General features: G+C 38.1%; 1 protein-coding gene and 2 long non-coding RNA genes across 3 annotated transcripts; all 3 read left to right on the forward strand.

The window, feature by feature from the left end:
- Positions 1 to 8,207: 8,207 nt before the first annotated feature.
- Positions 8,208 to 11,047, forward strand: LOC133552144 (uncharacterized). Its single transcript, XR_009806635.1, has 2 exons — positions 8,208 to 8,249; positions 9,886 to 11,047. It is a non-coding gene; the product is annotated as an uncharacterized LOC133552144 (long non-coding RNA).
- A 3,027-nt stretch (positions 11,048 to 14,074) lies between these two features.
- LOC133552140 (uncharacterized) lies at positions 14,075 to 16,197 on the forward strand. The gene is made up of 5 exons (XR_009806631.1): positions 14,075 to 14,214; positions 14,306 to 14,399; positions 14,573 to 14,674; positions 15,270 to 15,933; positions 16,073 to 16,197. It is a non-coding gene; the product is annotated as an uncharacterized LOC133552140 (long non-coding RNA).
- A 3,369-nt stretch (positions 16,198 to 19,566) lies between these two features.
- On the forward strand, positions 19,567 to 24,828 carry LOC133552124 (class I histocompatibility antigen, F10 alpha chain-like). The gene is made up of 5 exons (XM_061899486.1): positions 19,567 to 19,867; positions 20,549 to 20,815; positions 21,047 to 21,325; positions 23,219 to 23,527; positions 23,693 to 24,828. The coding sequence occupies exons 1-5, from the start codon at positions 19,813 to 19,815 to the stop codon at positions 23,857 to 23,859; spliced, it is 1,077 nt and encodes a 358-aa protein (XP_061755470.1). The 5' UTR covers positions 19,567 to 19,812; the 3' UTR covers positions 23,860 to 24,828.
- The last annotated feature ends 989 nt before the right edge of the window (positions 24,829 to 25,817 follow it).

Raw genomic sequence — 25,817 nt, forward strand, 5'->3', positions numbered from 1 at the left:
GCGCCGTGCTAGCGTTAGCATCGGGAGCTATATACACGTTTGTGATCAGGACAGCAGAGTGCTCCCTGGCTAGATGGAAGGGTCGGCATTTAACTGTAAAATATTCCAGATCTTGGGAACAGTGGCTGTTAACTACCTTTGAATCAGAAGTCCACTTGTTGTTTAGGTAGGTTAGCAGTCCACCCCCACGCCGCTTGCCGGAAGACACTGCGTTTCTGTCCTGTCTGTGTGCTGTGTGACCGGTTATCTCCATGCTAGCGTCGGGTATTGAGGACGTTAGCCAGGTTTCCGTAAACAATAGGGCGCAGCTGTCCATCACAGTGTTTTGTGCTACACGGAGCCTCACCTCGTCCATCTTGTCCTCTTCACCATGAGGAGCGAGCGACCTCGCATTAGCCAGGAATAGACTTGGTATCGGTGGTCTGTTTGGGTTCATTTTTAGTCTGGCTAACACGCCGCCCCTTCGGCCACGGCGTCTTCGCCTCCGCCTCCTCCTCGCCGGGCACAGTAGCCATGGAGCTCCAGGGCTACGTGCTAACTCCTCTGGGATGTTGTGTTGGCTTGTAAAATACACCGAAATAGTCTGCTCAGACCGCAATCCAATCTCCAACAAATCGTTTCGGCTGTACATAACCTTCGCCCAGCAAGTTGCTGACTGGGCTAGTAATAAACTATATAAAAACAATAAAAACAATGCACCTAAGGGGAGAGCCTGAAACGTCGCGTCCATGCGCGCCGCCATTTACAGAGAGTAATACAATATCTTATTGTGGCTTTAACACTGTGACGATATCATACAGTGAAATGTTGATATTGTTACATCCCTAATCATGACCTGATGTTACCTACCAGCCTTAACTTGAAGGTGAAAGATTCAAAAAACATTAATTACACATGCTGAGATTACTTATATTTCAAGTTTCATTCTTCATACGTACTACTGTAATCAGGGTAAAAGAAAGCAATATTTCCATGCTTGTTCCTGACAAACTGTGGACAGCTTTTTATCCTTCTATCTGGTCTGTAAATCTCAATCAGAACTAATCCATTTAAACAAAGAAAACGCATATACATGTAACTTACTTAGCCATTGCTCATCAGTCTTCACATAGGTGGTTGCAGGACGGGATGACTGCAGCAAGAAAAATAAAATATCATATATCTGCTGCCAGTTTAATGCACCACAACTATGCCAGTCTGCTTACCAGCTTTACAGTCCTTCTTGATCATTTATTTGAGTCGACTTCTTTACCAGTTCTTCTCCATCGTTTTCCAGGTTTTCATTTTGTCATTTCGACACTCCAATACTATGTAAATACAGACAAAGGTTGCTGGAATATACAGTGGAACTTCTTGTAAATGTAAAACTCTATATCATGTCGAAGCAGTGTATGTTCAGTAATTTATATTGTTCATCTTCAAATGTTCTTTGAACATTTACTTCTATCATTGCTATTTCACTATGGGATGTATGAAGTGTAGTTTATCACTTGAGATGCCTCGCTGGAGGTAACATTCATAGCTTCTAGCAAGGTTGAATGCGGCATTTATAGCTATATTTCCGTAAATCAGTGACGTTACAGTAGTTTAATAAATACTAACTCGTGTATGTTAAAGTAATTTAAATACCAAAACAAAAACAATAAATGGTATTACTTACTTGGAGTTGTTATTCCTTCAGTGCCGAATTGTTTCTTCAAGTCACATCCGCCCACTAAATGCGCATGCGTGTTTTTCAGGTAGAGCAAATATGATTGGACAGATTCATGGGGCGCGGTGCCAAATCTCGCGAGAGTCTCGTTGAGATCCACATCTCAGAATTTTGATAAAGTTGATTTTCTCCTTATATGACCATCTGAAAATAGCCATTTTTGGCTATGAGTAACTTTCAAAGGAAGGAAATTTAGAAAATTTACGCTTTCTATCAGACGGCGGCGGACATGACGCGTGGTTTGCCGTCAGTTAACGTCAGAAGAAGAAGAAGAGGCGGGGAAACAGTAGGTGGCGTAACATTTGAACTTTGTCTGTGCGCCTACCTTAAACTAAAACGAGGAAGAAGAAGAAAGCGAAGAAGAAAGAGAAGAAGAAGCGGGAAAGTTTTTGGAAACGACAGTCGCAACGCTTGCGACATGAGACTTGGAGAGGTAAGTATGCTAATATTTTTTAGTTGGTCAACCATGTAATGTTGTGAAATGAAAATATTTAACTGTTGTGAAATGAAAATATTTAACTGTTGTGACAACGGAGCGGTCCTTTAGGAGGCTGCGGTAACCATGATGGCGTCTGCCCAACAAGTAATGTTAGCATACATAATGACCTTCACAATTGGATTCTACAGTGCATATTAATTTGGGGAGCTCAACTTAAAAATGTTTTTTTATAATACTGTTGTAGATAAAGTGACACTCGACAAAGGAGGTCCGGGTTGAATTTTATCGGTAAGGCTGGCTATTTGCAATAAATAAGAGATTACATCCAAAAGTATTAAATGATTCACTAATTTGCCCCGCCATTTTGAAAGCAGCAGTATATTTCCTTACTCGCTGGCAGAGGCACAGTATGTTTTGTATCATGCTATCGATTGTATAAACTGTATATATTTAGGAAAATAAAGTAGGTATGTGTGTAAAGTGTTAAACATTCATTAAATGAATTCGGTATTATCAGTCAGGTCTTGTTAAGACTAGCAACATGATATAAGAATAGTTTTCCTGTGATACATGTTTAAAAAATTATGATTGTTTTAACCTGGTCAAAATGCACTAATTATGGTCAACCTCTTCAATACAAAGTCATTGGGGCTCGAGATTATATTCATGACCTTTTTGTTAAAAATACTATAACTTTCCTAAAATGTACCCCATTATAAAAAGGTGCCATCAAGCCCACCGCACATCAAAATAGATACGAATTAAAATAAGAATTAAACTGTCTGGTTTAAGATTTTTTTTTACTATAGCCAGAACGATCATAAATTATAATTTTGTTTACTTGTTTTTAACAGAAGTTAAATATGATTCACCCTAAAAGTTACCATCCATATGGAGTGACCCCATATATGTAAATAATTTCAATTTATATAATAGTTCCATCCATATATTTTCTACTGTTTTTCCCTTTCGTGTCGTGGGGGTGCTATGTCCTATCCCAGTTCCGCTCGGGCGAAAGGCGGGGTACACCATGGACAAGTCAACTTAGATCGACAGACAACATTCACACACGCGTCAATTTAGTGTTGCCAATCAACCCATCCTCAGTTTATGATCCAAAATTATTTTTTTCATTTACAGCTTGGACCAAAAGGAAACGACTACAAGAAAGTGGTTAAGAGTTCCCACAAAGAAAATGAAGGACCTGCATAATTCTCCTCCCCCAATTAAGCAATCTGGTAAGTTTCTATGTATGTGTGGCAAAGCGGACTACGGTTAAGCCAAATTGCAGTACATGTAGCTAACAAACTGGAAAAATGACTTTATTAATTTGTGTAGTATTTAAAGAACAGCTGAAAATACCACCTTGAGAAAGTCGCCCCAAGGCAGTTAGGTAACAATACCCTAATTGTAATGAGGCCACACACCTCTAAGACAGCGATGGGCAAGCTCTTCCTACTGCATCTGCTTTAAAATGCAAATAGGGATGGGGAGAGGGAATAATCATAACATTGATGTCCAAATGAGATGACAAATACCAGTCCAATTTTTTATACTCAAATTAACTATTTTAAACACTTTCTCTTTTGCACTCTCTCTTTCAGATTGTTTGGCATTCGTCAGATGGGAGGACGGTTATACCGGCAAAATCTTTACAGGAGCAGACATTTTGCCAAGAGATGAAGCTCCTGTGCAGATCTTAGATCTTAAAACAGGAGATTCTGTTTTAGCAAAGTGGTCAGATAGTAAATTTTATAGGGCAACTGTTGAACATATTTTAGGAAAAGATCAGACTCAGTCACCAAAAGGCTGCCAAACTCCACAGGAGTTATTTTTAAATATGTTGGAAGCCAGTGAGCCATCACACTCAACATCAGGGTCTGAAACCATTACAGTAGATCAGAAACCACTGTCTGAACATGATAATATTACAGCGCTGAATCTATCAAGTGACGGGGGACTTGTAACAGGCGGCAACACTGCCTATGGGTAAGCTTGACATTTATTACCTCATGCCTATGGGTCTACAAGTTCAAAACGTTTAATCTTTAACAAATTTAGTGAATTTCAAAACCAAAAAAAAACAGCATTAATTTAAACATTTTATTTGCCATCAAATCATTGTTTCAGTAAATAGTATGTTAATGACAAATACAAATATTTGATGTATTAAGTTGCCCAAAACCCAACATCTGTATCCACTCTGATTTCAGGATTAAAAGTTCTGAACTTGTGGACCCTGAAAACAATTTGTTGCCATCATTTTATTACTTTTTAGTTATGGTCAAAACGTTCATAGAGTGTAAATATCCACTCTACAATCTCATGTGTCAAAACTAGGGAGTAACAAAATGAACATTTCATGTCATAGTTACAATTGTTATCACAGTATTGATGAATGTGCTCAAGAAGTACTTGAACACACACTGAAATCTTATAAACAAGTTTTATTGAGAAAAATTTACACAATATGTACTTTCTTAACAGTTTTTAAACATTCAGTTTCACGTCAAAATATAAATTCCGTTTGTTTTTGTTTTCAATTAAATATAAATAAGAATATGAGAAATATAAATAAAAGTAGTTTAAGGATGGGAGTTCAAGGATGAGTGTCAAAAAATCCGGAGCTAACTTCTTATCAGCAATCAAGTATTAACTAAACACTTGTAGGTTCTCAGAGCAACACTCATCGGAAATGTGTCCAGTAAAAACCTGTCCGATCGGAGCGTTCAACAATAACAAAAATTCCATGGATGAATTAAGTAAACAATATCCAAAAAATAGGATCCAAACAAAATTTGTGGAACGCTCTCCTTGGCCGCTGGTACTTGCTGCTGCTCTTGCCTAAACACCGCACTGAATTTCAGGACAGGGACACCAAAACAAGCTTGGCTTGCTAGTTAGCATAATTATCATCATCGAGCTAGCTTACTTGTTGTTGATACTGTTACATGATTGGCTGTTGGCGTGTCCCTTCCATTGCTCAGTAAATACTGTTAACTGATTGTCTGTTGTAGCATGTCACTTCCATTGCTCAGTGACACTTCCTGTTTTCTGTTTACTGGGTTCCCAAAGCGCGAGTGACCTCATGCAGCGAATCATGCTGGCTCGAATATTTTATCGAAAGCATTTAATATTGATATGATTATGTGTATTGCGATGTATAATTATTGTTTTATTGGCCCAGTGCTATGTAGTATTGATTCTTAAAAAATATTTTCGGGGCTTTTGTCGGAGCCCTACATGCGGATGGAAATGTTCCTCTTTTTTTGTGAATTTTCCTCCTCTTTTGTCAAAGGGTGCTCACATGCCTGTGCTTCCTTTGTGGAGAAAGGAGGTAGGGCAGAAATCTCAATAAGCAATAGTTTAAAAAAAAAACATATTTAAACCAAATATAAGTACTGGTTTGACAGTTTATACTTAATTGTACATTTCATAAATAATCCTGAGATATATAAAGTAATAACTTTTTCGTGATAGTCAATGTTATGTATCACTTACTATTAAAAAAATCTGTTATTTGTTATTGTTGACTAAGTGAGTTGTCTATTTCCTTGCAGCCAAGATGATTTCATCTTCAGTACTGGTCCAGTTCCTTTGTCTTTGATGTGAAATGTTTTTGTTAAGGAGTACTGTACAGAATGATTATAGATATAGTCAATTTTGGTCATGGTACATTTATTTTCATTATTGGTACTGTCCATCATAGAATGAGGAGAACAAATCATTTATACATTGGTGATTTTGTAGTTCGATGTCTGTTACTTATATTATTATTTTTAGTAATATCATTATAGGCACACTTCAATTGTAAGTGATAGAATCCAAAACAAAAATCCGTAAAATCACATTGTATGAATTTTTTAAAAGTAATTAATTTGCATCTTATTGCATGAAATTTATATTTGATACTTCAGAGAAGTAGAGGTTACTAGGTGATCAATTCCGTGGAGAAAAAAAAATGCAAGTTACTTGAAAATAATAAAATGTGTAATTTTTTGTTTTGTTTTAGATTTTACAGAACCGCCAGTCTATTAAATACTTGTTCTCCTCACTGCACATAGACTAAGGTCCACTTTGGCCGCTGCAGGTTAAAATATACTGTAGGTCATTTCAGTAATTTTTTTGTAGTTCAGTATTTCTCATCTCTTTTGATGTTGTATATACATATATGGACAAATTGGGTTTATACAATTGTAATCTATTGTTCAATGAAATATCACGATAGGTTTACCAGAGAGGGAACCATTGGTCCATCACCCTACAGCGGCAATACAGCCATCCCATCACTGTATCACCTCCACATCAATTGTCAATTTCCTTACGGAGGCCATATATCTAGCCTATCACCATATGACAGGGGTGTCCAAAGTGCGGCCCGGGGGCCATTTGGGGCCCCCAGGTCATTCTTTAACGGCACATTTTAAAAATACAACTGAAAAAAATAAAAAGTGATAAAAAGCGCAAACAGGTGAAATGTAACAAGAAAATGTTGCAATGCTTTAATAACACAAAGATGCCATGCAGGCTGTTTCTTTCTTTAAAAAATAATGGATCAAAATCAATGTCATTTTGAATTATTGACCTATTCAAAACTTCAATTACGTCACGTTAAATATTCCACTTTAAGATATTTTTTGGGGAAAATGTTGCATATTTTGTGTTTTGCCATATAAAAAAACTGAGCTGTTTTTGTTTTTTTTAAAGAAGGGCCTAAAACAAACAAAACAAAAAAATTTAACAACAATAAAAGTTCTAAAATTGACGGATATATCTGAGGTTGATCTCGAGATTATTGTGCTAAAAGTAAACAGTAAAAAAAATGTATTATTTATTTTTCAACACTTTAACGAGTAGGACACTTTGGAATCCCCAATTATTTTAGTGTGATTTGTTTTTAAGTGTCATTCCTCAAAAAAAAATAATGATTAAATATCCAAAATTAAGGCTCCAATTATTATATAATCTCAAAAATTCCACCCCAAAAAGTTATTGGATGAAAATATTGCATATTTTGTGTTTTTTCCATTTTTTTTCCCTAATGTTGATCTAGAGATTTAAAACATGAATAATGATAATAATACTGAATAATGACACATTTTTTATATTTTTTTTGACCAAAACCCTTTTGGGTCCCGGGATCACAACTAAGTGGAGGCCTAACTGTATATTTTTTTATACATTTATTGTATTGGTTTTTAAAATATGAAAATGGCCCCCGCTTGCTTTGATTTTTCAGTGTGCGGCCCTCAGTGGAAAAAGTTTGGACACCCCTGCCATATGGTCTCAACATAAAAGGTCCATTTCCCTACGAAGACCATGCATCCTGCCCATCAACCAATGGCCTCACCACCGAAGGTTGATCACTCTGGAGGCTGTACACCCCGCCTATCCCCACACGACTTCAACACCGCTGGCCCATCACCAAATGTCCACAACACCTCTGGTCCTTCACCCGGCGTACACAATAGCTTGCCACCTAGCCGGGTGAATCCACCTGAGAATAAAAACGCAGCTTTCCTGGCACCAGACAGGAGAGATGCACTCAACCCATCTGTTGAGGACACTATCTGTTATCAACCACAGGCAGAAAAATCATGGACGCCTTGTGATGGATGTAGGGAGGAGTTGCAAAAAATCCGGCGAGAAAAGCAACGAATCCAAGAAGTCCTCTTTAAAATAGGTAAGTACCTAATGCTAATTCATTCATGATGTAATTGTTTTGTTTACTTAAACTTGTGATTAGGCCTTAAACACATTATTTTCTCATTCTGGTATTGTTTGTGCTATTTTTTCCCTTTCAGATCCGGGCCAAGTCAGAGTACTTCAAACTCCCTGCGACCTCGTTGGAGACAAATACACCGACGGCCCTCATTAATCGGACCAGCAAGAGCTCTTTCCTGAGAGCGGCGTATTCATATCATCGTTCCGCCTCACTGCCATGAGACATGCTTCAAAGCCCAAGTGTATGTGTTTATTCCACGCACTTTTTGACCTCTTTTTTACAGTAGAGGAGTGTCCCTTTTGGTCGCCCTGAAAACAAACCTGCAGGAACACGAAAGCGCATCCTTGACCGGAAAAAAGTTGAAGGAATCCTAAGTAAGTTTTCCCAAACTGAGGGTGTTTTCAGGCCAAAATTGGGTAACAATAATTAAATGGAAGTTCAATATGAGAAATGTTAATCCCTTATCGATTACAGCACACTGGAAGTATAACTCAATGTTACATAATTACAATTTGTGATTGACTAAAAACTAGCGTTATGATGAGCAATATAGTGTTATGTCCATCAACTTGAAGTGTGGTTGTGTGTATTAATGATTTTGCGTAAATTAAGGCTTTAAACGGCAATAAAAAGCATTAAATGCTTTGCCCAGAGGCATTTAAAAAATGTAATACGATTGTAGGACATGGCGGACAGTCAATATGTCAAACGGTAAATGAAAATTAACTTAAGAAGGTTACGGTCATCGAAATTGTTAGTCTTCCTGTGTGTTTCTTTTTTTAACTGCGGCTGTCAAACTGCATACAAGAGGTATTGTAAGGTGGGAACACGACAAAAGCACTGCTTCAATAAAGCAAAATGAAACTGCTCTGGGGGCCTAAACTTTTCCATTCTTTGGTCACTGTAGGCGTGTAGTCCTTAACTGTGACACCATGTCAGGATAATGGAAAAGCTGAGCTTTTTTAATACACTGAGTCGTTTATTTCAATCATCTGCACTTCAACACATATGAGCTAACTTGCCTAACATTAGCAACTGTTGTGACGCAAGTGATCTACGCTAGCGAGGCAATTTTCACAGCAGACCACAACTCTTTTATTTTCTGACATTCCCACAATAAATGAATACAAGTTCCTTCAGCTGCCGGACACTTGATACATACTTGCTATTTACTGTAAACATTTTAAACAGAGAAGGTGTAAAATACAATAAATTCAAAATGTTTAATTGACATAGCTTTTTTTCAAATGCATCTTATTGGCATTTTTACCAATATTGTTCTGTATTTTTCCAAAATATTTAAATAGATCATCCATTTCCAAACACATGCATAATTTGCAATCCTGGTATGATGTTCATTTATTATTCCATAAAACCTTTTAACTATTTAAAACAAATTGTATCCTGATTAAAAATGGTATCCTCCAGTTTGTGGCTATTATAAATCATATTTTCAGAGAATATATATATATACTTACAGCATGTTTCAAACAGACACAACTAAATAAATGGCTAATGGGTATATTATATTGATCATCTGATAAAGAATGGGATGTTTGTTTAGAGGGTTTAAGTGCAGTTCTCCTTTAATATTTTTGATAGCCTTTTAATTAGCGATTGTCTACGGCCATGCATACGGTCAAAACACCAGATGCTACTCCACAAAAATAAATAAATAAAAATACATTCTCCAATTAAACAGCTTTGTAAGCCAATTCTAATACATTAGATAGTAACAGTTAATGTAAACTTTTCAACTAATTAACTAATGCTTGCAACTGTGTGTATACAGATAGATAATTGTAAGCTTTTGACTATATAAAAAAACAACTATATGCAGTCGCACATGGGCATTACATTTTTTCAAGTACCAAAAAATGGCATTAAAAAGCATTACATTTGAATTTGCATTATTATTGTTATTGCATTGCATTGCATAGATTTGATACCTGTAGAAACTGATGTGGGACAAAATTACGAATGGCTGATTATTATGTTCTTGCCTTGCAGCGTATGTCCTGAGATGCGGCACCTTTCCTGATTGGGACCATATTGAGGAGGCCAAGCTCAAGAAAGCTTTGGTAAACAAATGTCGGGCCAGAGACGGTTTTAAGTAGGCCCTTGTACCTGTCAAGTTCATTCTATGGTAGGATGTTTCCTTGGTAAACATGTTAAATATTTTGGTCTAGGTTTGCGTAGTATATATTGTAAAAAATTGCCTTATGATGTAGCTTTTAGTACCACGTTATTCTGTGATAATGCATATTGAGGTGTGCTGTGCCAAGCAAATTTGGCACTGATGCAACATCACTAACAAGCTAGTGGCTAATATCCCTTCAAAGTGCAAAGTTTTTTCCAAATAAAAAAAATAATGCAACTGGTAATGACGCAGTACGTTGCTGCTTACATAATCAGGTATATTAGTAGCTTTTGTAACCAATTTCAGAATATTTCAATGATCATTTATGTACCAAATGTTATATTGTTATCGCAGGAGGCTGTTCTATTGTTTACAACAGTGTTTCTTAATCATAGGGCTGGGGCCCACTGTTTGGCTGCGAGTACCCCTTGGAAGCCGCCAATAAATATCTGTTTCTTAGCTGTGGTCCGTCCATATGGGCAGCAATGGTACTCGGTTGTCTTACACTTTAGTGTAAGATGACTAATTCAGTGTTTATATTTCAGTTGGCCCCAGACTCCTCTTGTGGAAAAGTTGGTCGTGCCCCAAGGTAAAAATGTTAAGTATCCCTGGTTTTCAATGTGTGATTATTTTTTGTATGTAGACTAGTTCCACACAGCACAGTTACAATTTTATAAATGTATTTCAGTTTTTACTTGGAATATTTCAAAAATGGAAATTTTGTCATTTACTCACCCTCTTACTGAGATGAAGTCAAGTGTTTTTTTAACTAAGGTACATGGTTTGCTCAACAAGGAGTTAAAAAGCTACACCTGACTTTTTCACAATAGCAAAGTGAGTACTCAAGGTCAAATTCATTTATTTTTGTATTTGTTTTATTGTTTGTATATTGTTTTCTGTTTTAAGTATTGTGAATGTCAATATGTACATTATGTATGTACTAATTAACTACATTTACATTTTTGTATTTAATCTATTTTTATATTATATTTTGTATTTTTGTGTAGCCAAATAAAGTGATACACCTTTCAATATTTGAGTATTTGTTTAGTGTTATTTCTAATTAAGTCAGATGAATATTTTAATTGCACTCTCAATTTGTTCTCATGATTCTCAAATTTGAGATATAATAAATTTAAGAGAAATAATCAAGACATGAAAAAGACATACATAAGATCTCTTTTATTGCTCATACATCTCGTTTCTTTCTCTTTTTATTATCCTTCAAAATAAATGAGACATAATTGAGATCAATGGCATACATATATGAGCTCTCGTCAGTGTATCCCACTTCTCAAATATTGCTCAAAGGGTTGTCTCAACTCAACCTCCTTTGTCTCAGTGATGTCTTGTCTCTTTTTAGCTTATTTATTGCTCCTAAGGGTCCCTTAGGAGCAATAAAAGAGAAACAATTGATCACAGAATTAGACAGATATGAGAAGCTCAAAATGTTCTCAAGATACGAGATTAAGCAACAGATGAGCAAGCAAATTTTTGCTATGGGGAGTTATTTGACAGAGTTGATCACTCATGAGTTAGTTTAACTCTGCTGAGATGCAATTAAGCCCCGCCCTGCATTTCACTTCAGTTGGAGGGAAAAGAGACAATAGGAACCATTTCGCTTCTCTCGTGCAGTTCCACAAGGTAAGTGCAATTTAATCAAATGTACTGAAACAGCTGCAAATTAATGCTGTGAAATGTAGCATGTACAATAAAACATGTATGGAGAATATGTGTTTTAGCAACTAAGCTTTTTTTGTCACCAGTTCTGAACAACAAAATCGGTCATGCTATTAGCTTGCATTTCTAAGCTAGCAGACAGTAGTAGCAAGTCACTTCAACTTTAAAAATGACAGTAAGTCACTTCCTCAAAGCCATGATAAACAAAGTTTTTACTGTACAAAATATTATTTAAGGCTGGAACTAACAGTTGTGGGGGCTTTTGTTATTTTGTCCCTCACACTCTAAACTTCAAAAAACTGCAAAAACCTGTGGAGACATGTTTCTCTTGTCCAATTTTGTCTGCGGAGGGATAAGCTCAGTAGTTACTGGTTCATTTATTGCTACTCTTCAAGTTTTGGTGTTATTTATTATCAGGGTATTCACTGGGTCATGGACACATTGTATTAAATATTAAATGAGATTTAATTTAATTTAGTATTTAATTCATACCAGGGCCTTTACAAGCATCTGAAACTGTCTTGACCTAGGAATATATAAATGTAAGAACTGATTGTTAGTTTTTTTTTTTTCTTGATTTGGTACAAATTAATATAGCTGCAGCCTCTCCTCTGTTCTCAGGGGCACAGAAACACACGCACGTCAGTGAGCAGCAGAGCAGAGGTTACGGTGGATCCCGTGAAATGACAGTAACTGTAACATCAGTTTGATGACATCTAACTGTAAGTACTGTATGTGAAGAAAAACCTCCTCGAGTATAAACATCTGTAAAACCTGCGCAAACATGTGAAATACTTTTTAATCCGTTTGCTCCTCCATCTCTCATTTATCCTCTGACACAGCATGCTGGCTCATCTTTAAGCTGTAGCAAACAATCTAGCAGTCGTTGTCCTTATACTTTCTGCTAACCATAACTCGCCACTGAAATGATTGTGTTAAAAGTTTCTGCTGGCAGAGCCAACCAGCCCTCACTGCCACATAAACAGCCGAGAAAGGAGGAAAGAGATAGGACAGGAAGAATAACTAATGTTTTTTTTTCTTTTTTGCTGTGTTTTTAATCCTATTTTGAAATTATTCAATATGATGACAACAGGAATATGATTAAAATGACTTGTTTCCAGTGAGATATTGTTCAGATGATATTGTGACTTTTCTGTTGTAGAAATTACTGTTACTGCTCTAACATTTAGTTTTAATTACAATATTCAATTGTGATCCCTTTCAAAATTCTCTCCCTCTCTCTGTCTCATGTATACATAAATATAGACACACATATATATATATATATATATATATTATAAAGCAATCATTTAGGAATGAAAAAGAAAATTATTGATAGAGGCCCCTGCAAAATATTAACAAATCGTATCCTTTACTGTGACACATTGACCTCTAAACTGTTCTTTCTTTAAATATTGACTTTCTTTAATATATGTTTTGCATGTCTCAGTGAAGATGCTGGTCCAGGTGAAGTACAACCAACAGCAGAAGTATGTGAAGCTGGATGACGTTGAGGGACAGTTTGACTTTCTCCAATTCCATGAAAAAGGTGTTTCAATTTACTTAATCTTGCCTTAAAAACAGTTTAAAAATAGACCCACTTTCTTTAAAAACCTCATGTTGTATACTCTGGTGTCTTTACATGCCTGAAGCAGATTCCTTTATAAATGGGGATAATTTACTCAACATGTGTGCCACCTAGAATGTAAAGCATTTTATACACAAGAACAGTTAACTGAGAAAAGCCAATACTTAACTTTTAAATTTGGACTTAAGAAGTGTCAGGGTTACTTGAGGGAAAAAATCAGCAGTGGATGACTCCATCTAACTAGAACAGTCATTTGCTGTGAGACAAATGAAACTGCACATAAAGCACATAAATCACAATTTTCTCATACTGTTTCCCAGTCATTGAGAGATTTTGCCTGCCACCCGATGCAAGCATTATGTACAAGGATGCAACAGGGACAGAAGTTGATGCGGAAATATTCAGCGACCTGGTTGGACAACCAATGTGGTGCTGACAATATTCTCAAGCCAGGGTGAGATATAAAATCATGTATTATCAGGCACTCTGTACACTACTGAATAAAATGATCAAATGTTTTTTTTCTTTTATTCCTTTAGAATGTTCAGACCTGTCCTTGTCCTCTGCATCTGAGATCTCTGACTCTAGCTTCAACTCAAGCGGAACTCTTACCATGGATGAGATCCCTCGCAAGAGACAGCGAAAAGAGAATAAGCATGATGCAACATCAGCTAAACAGGTTTGAACAAAGCTTGATTCACTTGAGTTTTTTTACACATTAAAACAGTTTTTGCGTGTCAAGGATAGCTGTTTATCACCATATTTTGCATTTTCATGTTTTTGTTTTTCATCAGTTGATTGAAGCTGTGTTAAAAGCCAAGTCTGGCAGTGAAGCAGTACTTCAGGAGTACCAAACAACAGAAACCCTAACAGATATCACAAGACGACAAATGGTCAACATACTGGTGGCTCACATGATTGATAGTCATGGGTATGTATGTTTTTACATTCTATTTTTTTGTGCTTGATAACAACATGGCCATTACATGGATCTAGATTAAAAATTTGATATCTCCTATTAGAAACCTTCCCACTAAGGCAGTCAGAGAGGAATATGCTCTTGGCATAGTGACACTGTTCCCGTCTCTCAAGGATCCATACACCAAGAAAGGCTATGTAATTCTTATTTTTATTATTTATATGACTATTTTCATGTCATTCTTGCATCAACATTTATTTCAATAATTGCAATTTTTGGCCCTGATGCTATGTGCATAGCACTGATATGAATTCTCTGAGATTTCTCATGAACTAAGTATGACAATGAATTTAATCTTTTTTCATTTCAGGAACACTTCTATGATGCTGCTTGTAGTGACGACTATGACTGGTTAAATATGGATTAGCAATCACTTCAGGGTGTCGGGTCAGGACAGCAATTATTCATTCAGGTGAGTGCAGGAGAAATAATAGATTGTCCAAGTCCAGATTTGCAGGTTCAATTGTATATTGAATTGTTCGTTTGCATTTGTGTATGTGTGTGGTTTCCTAAACAAACAATTACAAGTATTGTAAATTAACTAAAGTGACCACAATACAATTGAATATAGGCACAAGCATGCAACATGGCTGTTAAATATACATTACTTAGCTGTGTATACACAGTTTACATAAATCCACAGAATTTGAACATCCCAGCCCTAAGTAATGTAATAATTACTAGAATTTAAATAGCATCACAACAATAATTCTAAATTGTCAATTGGGGCTAACAAACATGTCTAATGCTACAAACAGGCCCCAATAAGGGTATGATATTTAGCTAGCAGTTAGCTTGCGAACCTGATGCCAAACAGCCATTAGACAACAATAAAACTGACCAAATGAGTTGCAATATAGTTTTAAGCACAAAACAGGTTATATTAAAGTGTATATAAAGTAACTCACTTTGTATTGACGCACACTGTCAATTAAACAAATGACATCGAAGTTCACCGTAACTTTCAGAGCTTGCTGATATAGTGATGTGTTCAATGCCCCCTCCAGTGTCGTAAAAGTGAACTACACTCAAGCAACTCAATGACACAAAAAGAAAACAAGCGTTTCAGAGACAGTCTTTTGTACACTGCTAGTAGCACAGGATACATTTCTTGGCGTCTGAAAACAGTCCAAAGGAAAATTCGGCGTGGATCTGAGGCGCCACCAAGTAGCTCTTTGAACCTTTCTTCAGGAGGCCCAAAGTTCCAAAGGATTGTCAATGTCGACAATCAGCTTGATGGGGATGCTTGTCAAGAGGCAGTATCTTTGCTCAACCATACCACAGACAATTCCGTGATTCTCCAGAAGATGAGAGAGACATTTCAGCACCGTCAGAAGCTTGTTAATGACCCAGGTACAAGTGCTGATATCCTCTCCATCTTCCCAAGATTCCTCGATACAAAAGGATTGGTAAGTTTGGAATGAGATGTTTGGAGCAGCCTGACATTTGAAAGTATTTCCTTCGGTGGTAGTTAAATATCTTCTTTCTTAAAGGTGGAGCAAGACTTCATTCTCCTATTTGATGATGAGACATCCTCCAGGCTGCTTCAGAAGTGGGATGTGTTCTTCAAACCAAACATCATAAAAGAGGCTAAGCGACTTACTTCAGCACCAGAGTTGCGGCGCTTGTTACAGTCAGCAGAATGTTCCATTGGAAGTGAGGAGGCAACATGTGAGTTGTATTTGTTTTTCTTGTTTTAAAGTATCTCCTGTATCTCTGAAAATGTATCTGATATTTGGAATAAATATGAACATTAGATGGAGGAAAAGTGAAAATTCTTGAGTTAATTCTTGTGAATCTTTGTCCTCAGCTTACGACCATGAAATGGCCTCCCTGTTGTTGCTCATACATCTCCTTCCACCACCACCAGGAGGACCGAAGTCTCCAAAAATCAGTGCATGTGATGCCATTGAGAGACTTGTTGTCTTTCATAAGGTAATATTATGAAAGTGATAACTACTTGTCATGTGTCATGTTCTTAGCCACATGTGAAAATGAAGGCAGTTAAAAAGTGAATGAAACTTAAATTAAGTCTTAACACTCATTCCGATCTTTGCACTGAGATTGAGAGGATGTTTGAATAATGACTTTAATAATGTTTTTTTGTGGCAGCACAATATTCTGGTGTCTAATACTTAGTTTCCTTCTCTCAACCTAAGTCATGCTGCAGTATGGAGGAGCATCTCCGCAACCAGCAGGGTCGGCAGCCATACCTCCTCGCTGTTGGCCGTCAGAAGAGCAAGATCGACAGCTTCTACATCGCCATGGATAAGCATCTCATCCCATGCCAGGCAAACCGCTCCCTTGGGGCATTTGTTAAACTTTTCAAAGCACATTTTGATGAATATAAATTTGGGCTTGTTGTTTCTTTCAACTTTGATTTGTTGTACTTCTGTAGCCTGTTTCATGATGTATGGCTTTTGATTATTTCTTTTTCAATCTACAATTCCAATAAATAACACGTATTTCCAGATTACTGATAACTTTTTCAAAATAAAATGTAATTCCTGAATAAGATAATTGTATCGAATCCAATGGATTGTCTGGTCCTAGAATCTCTTTGTAATGTTTGTTTGATTCCCCCAAAATACGACACAGTCTAATTTGAAAAACATATGTGCCTCGTCGGCTGTAGTAAAAAAAAAAAAACCCATGCCTCCTCGGTCTAACCTCTCCCAGCCCTTTATCTGCCGTGTCAAAGATGGATCAGAGACCACCTTTGCCCCTAACCCCCACTTCTTCTCCACTACCAAGAGAACAGTAATTAATCCGAGCTGAGTTTTTGAAAATATTCCAACATGACTTTTTACTTTCATTTTGTATCAAAGCTGAGTTGTGCTCTCTGGTTTATTTTGCAAATGAACCGACAGAACATGATCATGTACAAGACTCGCCTACCCACAATGCACTGCAGCCCAACGCTCCTGGTCGGATGTTTGTATCGGGGTTCATGGAGAGATGCGGTAAAGAGTGGTAGCCAAGACACACGGTCACACTCGGCAATTATTTTGACCTGGGGAGCAGATTTAGAGGAAAAAATGTGTCTGGGGGGCCGGGATATCTGATTTTCAGGTACAAAAAACTTCACAATGACACAAAATAAACACAACAGTTAAACCTCACACTAAAAACAAGACATTTACTTGTACGTTCAAAAGACAGACTAGAACAAGACAAGACATGCAATGTCATCTACAAAATGTTATGTAAATGTTAGTCATTACACATGTGGCTATGGTTTTGATGTATTTGTTACAGACATGTTTACGTCAAGTAACATCACATGGTTCCATTTGCACCTTTCAACAAATCTGAAAAGGAATATTAAGAAGTAAGACTTATATTTAATCCTACCTCTTCTCCGAGCACACGGTGACTGTACATACGGGTCGAAAAATGTCTGTGGAGTTTTAAGGCAAATACCAGATGAGTCGCCCCCTGGCCTCTTCTAAAATTAGCTCAAATAGCAGCACTTACCAGTGAGCTGCCTCTATTTTTTAAATTGTATTTATTTACTGGCAAGCTAGTCTCGCTTTGCTCGACATTTTTAATTCTAAGAGAGACAAAATTCAAACAGAATTTGAAAATCCAAGAAAATATTTTAAAGACTTGGTCTTCACTTGTTTAAATAAATTCATTTATTTTTTTACTTTGCTTCTTATAACTTGCAGAAAGACAATTTTAGAGAAAAAATACAACCTTAAAAATGATTTTAGGATTTTCAAAAACATATACCTTTTTACCTTTTAAATTCCTTCCTCTTCCTGACAATTTAAATCAATGTTCAAGTAAATTTATTTTTTTTATTGTAAAGAATAATAAATACATTTTAATCTAATTCTTTATTTTAGCTTCTGTTTTTTCAACAAAAATTATTTGTGAAATATTTCTTCAATTATGATTAAAATTCAAAAAAATATTGTGGCAAATCTAGAAAAACCTTCAGAAACAAATTTAAATCTTATTTCAAAGTCTTTTGAATTTTCTTTTAAAATTCTTCTTCTGGAAAATCTAGAAGAAATGATGATTTGTCTTTGTTAGAAATATAGCTTGGTCCAACTCGTTATATATTCTAACAAAGTGCAGATTGGATTTTAACCTTTTAAAACATGTCATCAAAATTCTAAAATTAATCTTAATCAGGAAAAAATACTAATGATGTTCCATAAATTATTTTTTTAAATTTTTTCAAAAAGATTCGAATTAGCTAGTTTTTCTCTCCTTTTTTTCGGTTGAATTTTGAATTTTAAAGAGTCAAAATTGAAGATAAACTATGTTTCAAAATTTTATTTTCCTTTTTTTCCTGTTTTCTCCTCTTTTAAACCGTTCAATTAAGTGTTTTTTTCATCATTTATTCTCTACAAAAAACCTTCCGTAAAAGGAAAAAAAATGTACGACGAAATGACGGACAGAAATACCCATTTTTTTATACATATATATTTATTTATTAAAGGTAAATTGAGCAAATTGGCTATTTCTGGCAATTTATTTAAGTGTGTATCAAACTGGTAGCCCTTCGCATTAATCAGTACCCAAGAAGTAGCTCTTGGTTTCAAAAAGGTTGCTGACCCCTGATATAAATGAATGTAACGATGGTAATAAAATGTTATATAGCAAAGTAAAAGTTGTGTTTCTTATCTAAGTAAATGTAACTCGTTACTACTCACCTACGTGGATAAGTGTGTTCACCTTTGACAGGTACGACAAAATAAAAATAAAAATAAAAATGATTACCATCGAGTTCAATGTTTGGCTTTACCGTGTCTACTTTTACTTTCACTTTCTTTGATATTCTGCCAGCAGAAGCGTCTGCCTCACACTTTTCCCCCACGTTCAGCACTTTGGCCACAGCGAGTCCATCTCATGAAGGCTTTCTGCTGACTTTTTTACTCAGGATGAAACTTCCTGATGCAACCCTGGCCGGGAATCGAACCCATGCGAGGCAGATGCGTGTCCCGTTACCCCAGCAGGGACGCCTCACGCTTGGGAGACATAACGGAGGTGAAAGTTAAGACGTGAAATAAAAAGAAGTGAGGATGTCCTGCGGTGTAGCGACTTTATGTCTATCAATCATTATTTGTATTGATGCTTTCTTGAGAGGACTACAATACGATCACTGATCGGATGTTCCAGCCCTGTCATTACTTTTAACTCTCAATCTCACCTTCATTCCTCTTTCTTTCTTTTCTTTCCAAGTTTGGCGGCCAACTTGACACACCTTTTTGTTGTCAAGTCACGTGATTTCCCAGAAAAGCCACACAAGCATTTACCTGACGTGGCCACAAGGGGCGCTCTCTAGTGAGTCCAGTAGAAGACTTCTTGTCAGTTGACTGCTGCCACTTTTCTGTGCAGAATAGCGTTTCGTTTTCTCTCCTCACTGTGACGTCACAGAATGCTGACTCCTCATTGGCTCAGGTGGAGTATTATAAAAAGAGCCTCGACAGTTCCTGGTTCATTTTTCCTGTTTGCGAGTCAAGCGAGTGTTCGTCACTTTTGTCTTTCTCTGCGAGATTAAAAGTGGCAAACATCTTTTTGTTTCGCGCTGACATCATGAACTTGTTTTTATTCTTTCTTCTGGTCGTGCAAATGCACAGCGTGACGCCTGGTAAGTCCTTTTTATAAGTTTATTAATATTTTATTCATAAATCCTCTTTGTGCCTTCACTTAGTTGACTTCTGATAGTTTCTGTTACTTATTAATGAAATTATTGTTGTATTATTTAAGACCTTTATTACTTAATCCTGGTTCTTTTTAAACATATTTATTGTTTTCCCTTTTTCCTAGTAAAAAATTAAAATGTTCCAAGAAGTTTACAGAAGCAGATAAATCCGTTTAGGCTCTTTATTTATTTTCACTTTAGTGTTTCTTGTTCAAAGACTTATTTTTTCCAAGGCTTGTAAGAACGAACACAAATCTTCAAACACGGAAGTGTCAGAAACTAATCAAGTGTAGTAACATCACCCCGCCACAAGATGTCAGTAAGAGTCGACATCAAATGGGCAGAACAGGTTGTGTTCAACTCTGTTGTACTTTTTATTCAGCCTCCATTGTAGAAAATATATGTTTATTTTCAAAATGTTCAAACCGTCAACAGATGTTAGTAATATTATTAATGTGTTGTATTTGTCATAGAACATGTGAGTCTTGACTGTGATATCTAGCAGTGTTTGATGTTCACTTTAAGACCCGACTGAAGACGGAAGGAGCTAAAATATTCACAGTGCAAGATTGTTGAACATGAAACAAAATAATAAAAAGTCATCCTGTTGTTGTTTTCTTCTTTCAGTGATTCACACGCTGCAGTATTTCCTCACTGCGTCCTCTCAAGTTCCAAACTTCCCAGAGTATGTGGAGGTTGGTTATGTTGATGGAGTTCAGATTTCTCACTATGACAGCAACAGCAGGAAAGCAGAAGCCAAACAGGACTGGATGAACAAAATCACAGCAGAGGATCCAAAATACTGGCAGAGACACACAGAGATCAATGTTGGTAATGAGTTGATTCTCAAACACAGCCTTGAAGTTCTTAAGAAGCGTTTCAACCAAACTGGAGGTTTGTTTATGTTGAACTTTCTACTACTTAAATGTATTTGATGTACTCTTTTTATACTGTAGTAAACACACATTACTGCACTGATACTTGTCTCTGTCCATCCCATAATAACCTACACTAATAGTGTGTGTGTGTGTGTGTGTGTGTGTGTGTGTGTGTGTGTGTGTGTGTGTGTGTGTGTGTGTGCGTGTGCGTGTGTCACTCTGCTTTACAACACTGTGTGTGTCTCAGGTGTTCACATTCTCCAGAGGATGACTGGATGTGAATGGAATGATGAGACTGATGAAGTTAAAGGTTGGCAACAGCAAGGTTATGATGGAGAAGATTTCATATCGTTGGACATGAAGACATGGACATTTACTGCAGCAAAACAACAAGCTTTCCCCACCAAACTCAATTGGGACCAGGACAAACATCTACTAGAATACAATAAGTTTTACTACACTGAGGATTGTCCTTCTTACTTGAAAAAGCATGTGAACAATGGGAAGGAGGTCCTAATGAGAACAGGTAGAAACACAACATGTACTTTCACCTTTTAACTTGTTAGCACTCCCCCTATAGGAACATTACTGACATTACACCGTCTCTTTATACTCTTCTCTTTCTCTCACCTTCTCTCCATCTTTACCTTCATTCTAACCTTCTCTCCATCTTTACCTTTGTTCTCACCTTCTCTCCATCTTTACCTCCACTCTAACCTTCTCACCATCTTTATCTCATTCTCTTCTTCTTTCCATCTTTACCTCCATCATCACCTTTTCTCCATCTTTACCTCCACTCTAACCTTCTCTCCATCTTTACCTCCATCCACACGTTCTCTCCATCTTAAACTGCGTTCTCACCTCTCCATCTTTACCTCCATTCTCTCCATCTTTATATCCTTCTCTTGATCTTTACCTCATTCTCTCCTTCTCGCCATCTTTACCTTATTCTCTCCATCCCTCCATCTTTCCCTCCATCCTCACCTATCCAACTTAACCTCCATTCTCAGCTTCTCTTCATCTTTACCTCCGTTCTCCCTTTCTCTCCATCTTTACCTCCATTCTCCTTTTCTCTCCACCTTTACCTCCATCCACACCTTTTCTCCATCTTTTCCTCCATCTACACCTTCTCTCCATCTTTATCTCCACTCTAACCTTCTCTCCATCTTTATCTCATTCTCTTCTTCTTTCCATCTTTACTTCCATCCTCACCTTTTCTCCATCTTTACCTCCACTCTAACCTTCTCTCCATCTTTACCTCTGTTCTCACCTTTTCTCCATCTTTACCTCTTTTCTCCCCTTCTCTCCATCTATACCTCCATTCTCTCCATATTTACCTCCATCCACACGTTCTCTCCATCTTTACATCATTCTCTCCTCTCCATCTTTATATCATTCTCTCCTTCTCTCCATGTTTACCTTATTCTCTCCTTCCCTCCATCCTCTCCTTCTATCCAACTTTACCTCCATTCTCACCTTCTCTTCATCTTTACCTGCGTTCTCCCTTTCTCTCCATCTTTACCTCCATCCACACGTTCTCTCCATCTTTACCTCCATCCACACGTTCTCTCCATCTTTACCTCTGTTCTCGCCTTCTCTCCATCTTTACCTCTGTTCTCGCCTTCTCTCCATCTTTACCTCCGTTCTCGCCTTCTCTCCATCTTTACCTCTGTTCTCATTTTCTGTCCATCTTTACCTCCATCCACTCTCTCACTCCATTTTGACCTCCGTCCACAAGTTCTCTCCATATATACCTCCGTTATTACCTTCTCTCCATCTTTACTTCCATTCTCCCCTTCTCTCCATCTTTACCTCCATCCACTCTCTCCCTCCATCTTTACCTCTGTTCACACCTTCTCTCCATCTTTACCTCCGCTCACACCTTTTGTCCATCTTTACCTCCGTCCACACCTTCTCTCCAGCTTTACCTCAATCTAGACTTTCTTTCCATCTTTACCTCCATCCACTCTCTCACTCCATCTTTACCTCCATTATTACCTTTTCTTCCATATTTACTTTAATCTACACTTTCTGTCCATCTTTACCTCCATCCACACCTTCTCTCCATTTTAACCTCCGTCCACAAATTCTCTCCATATTTACCTCTGTTATTACTTTATCTCCATCTTTACTTTAATCTACAATTTCTGTCCATCTTTACCTCCATCCACACCTTCTCTCCATCTTTGCCTCCATCCACACCTTCTCTCCATCTTTACTTCCATCCACACTTTCTCTCCATCTTTACCTCCATCCACACCTTCTTTCCATCCACACCTTCTCTCCATCTTTACCTCCATCCACACCTTCTTTCCATCCACACCTTCTCTCCATCTTTACCTCCATCCACACCTTCTCTCCATCCACAACTTCTCCCCACGTTGTCCTGTGTTCACACATGACATCACTTCCTGTGCAGAGCTTCCAGAGGTGTTCCTGCTCCAGAAGACGCCGTCCTCTCCGGTCAGCTGCATGGCGACAGGTTTCTACCCCGACGGTGCCGACCTGTTTTGGAGGAAAGACGGCGAGCAGATCTTCGAGGACGTGGAGCACGGAGAGATACTCCCCAACCACGACGGAACCTTCCAGATGTCGGTGGCGCTGAAAGTGGAGGTGACGGCCGACGTGGAGGGCAAGTACGAATGTGTGTTTCAGCTGTCAGGCGTCAAGGAGGACTTGGTCACCAAGCTGGAGAGAAGAAGCATCCTGAGCAACGCAAGCCATGAAGGTGAGAAAGACACATTTAGTTGGAGATGTTTCCCATCACAAGTCCACCTGTCACCATTATTGATCCATGTCACCATGACAACGCTTGACGTCTGCATGCAAAGTAGTCATGAAGGTTTCCTCTTCATGCTTTGTCACTCCACTTGTGCTTTTTTGCTCTCCACAGACAACTTGAGCGTCGCCCTCGCTGCCACGGCGGCGGTCCTCGCTGTGGCGGCCATCATCATCATCATCATCATCATGGTCATGGTCAGGCGTCACAGAAACAGACAAGGTGAGGGACGCCAATGTCCTCTGTCTTCTTCTTCTCGGTGCACTCGGTCCAGGCCGTGAGTTGAGGCTTTCATCCGGGCTGCAAAGGTGCGGCCATCTTTTAGTTGCCTTCCAGCCAAACACTCAAAGATCCACAGAGACAGAGCGCACACTCTCACGTAGAAACACGGCGTGACGTGAGGGGAAAAGTCCACTTCACCTTGTTTCTCTTTCATTTCAGCCCAGTACGATCCAGCTGGTAAGTAAAACATCTTTTCTTTGAGCCGCAAGAAACAAAGCCGTGGTGAAGCGTCACTCACATGGAGGTCTGATGTGGACCTTTGTTACAAGTTTAGCCGGAAAAGCCCAACTGGAGCTGACTCCTTCACAATAAAAGTCCCTCCTGTGAGCACACGCAATACAAAGTCTGGCATATCTCACTTTTGACAGGAGTCCTCATGATGAGGATCAGCCAAATGAGACATCAAGTGTGCTGACTCGTCATGTTTCCAAGTCACACCTCAAAGATCTGATGTGAGTGACGAGGCACCTTCTGGATGTTCTTCCTTCACCGTTTGCGTTTGTCCCGCAGCTCGCCACGGCGGCGTGGAGCTCGACGAGAACGTGCAGGCGGCTGAAGGCTGAGTAAGCTCACATGGACTGTCTGCACCTCCAAATGTTCTTGTGTGAAGATGATGTTCAACTTGGATTCACCTGCTTCTGTCGGGAATGTGCTGAGTGGTCTTCTTCCTCCAGGATGCTTTGTGCACTGGAACACAGGGAGATGTCTCCATCGCTGAGGGACGTCATCACACTCGGAGATGAGATGGAGATGTGCTTTGTTCTTCGTCCGACTGCTCCTCACGCTATTCCATGTATTCTTCTTTGGCCGTTAAAAGACTTTCAAGATCAAACGTTGGTGGCTGTAAAATCGCACGTTTCATGGCCTTGACGTCATGACGAGGATTTCTTCTTTTCTTTCAATGGCCGCTGCTTATGATCAATATCACATTGTGTCACATCTCTGTCAATAAATCCGTTTTTCCTCCACTCGCCTCGCACTGCTTTCTTGGGGACCAGGAAGAGTCTCAGTCATAAAAATGGTAGAAGTAGGTCATTTTTGTTTATGTTTTTACTTTTTCATTCAACACTTAAATCCCTTGATCAATTTCAGGTTTATCCGTCCTTATCAGTCTTTTTTTTTCATAATTTACGCCATTTTTGTCAAAACCTTGTTTTGTTATGGCAAAACCACAAAATAATATTTTTCACTCAACTTAATTGCAATTTTAAATATGTCAATAATTCATAACATCATCGATTTTAATCCATTATTTTTTTTTGAGCAATGACAATTAAAACTTGTCCCACTGAAATTATTAGGATCCAAACGGGCCCCACTCAAAAATAAGTCAAACATTTATTTTTTACTTTCAACACTTAAGTCCCTCGATAAACTTCAGATCCATCCCTCGTTTCTGTGACGACCTGTCACGTCAGGTGTCACGCGGTCTGTTTGCGTTTGTGTTTATCTCCTAGTCGGCGCTCTTATTTTGGTCCCACTTCCTGTTTGTCTCCCTGAGCCCTTTTCCCTCCTCACCTGTCGCTGATTGGCAGCCTGGCCACACCTGGTCATGGGGTGAGGGTGATGGGTCAAATGCAGAGGAAAATCTCACCACACCTAGTGTGTGTGTGACAATCATTGGTACTTTTACTTTAATCAACTGGCTTCTATTTATGCCTGCCTCGCCCTCCAGTCAGGGCTCAAGGATTGTTTTGTGAAACGTTACTTTGTTTTTTCTGTATGCTGCTTATGCTTCTGTGCACTTCCCTGCTGCACCTCCTTGTGCTCCCTGTGGGAATTAAAAGACTCTCACCCGCACGTCGTCCTCCTGTCTCCTGCATCTTGGGGTCACAACTAGAGCAGCCATGCAAGTACGTGACAGCTTCTTCATTTCTGTTTTTTTTTTTTTTTTGCCCTATTAGTCAAAAACCCTTTTTTTTGTAGGATAAACACAAAATATCCTATAAAAATACTC

The sequence above is a fragment of the Nerophis ophidion genome, linkage group LG04 (genome assembly GCF_033978795.1).
Source record: "Nerophis ophidion isolate RoL-2023_Sa linkage group LG04, RoL_Noph_v1.0, whole genome shotgun sequence".
Classification (NCBI taxonomy): domain Eukaryota; kingdom Metazoa; phylum Chordata; class Actinopteri; order Syngnathiformes; family Syngnathidae; genus Nerophis; species Nerophis ophidion.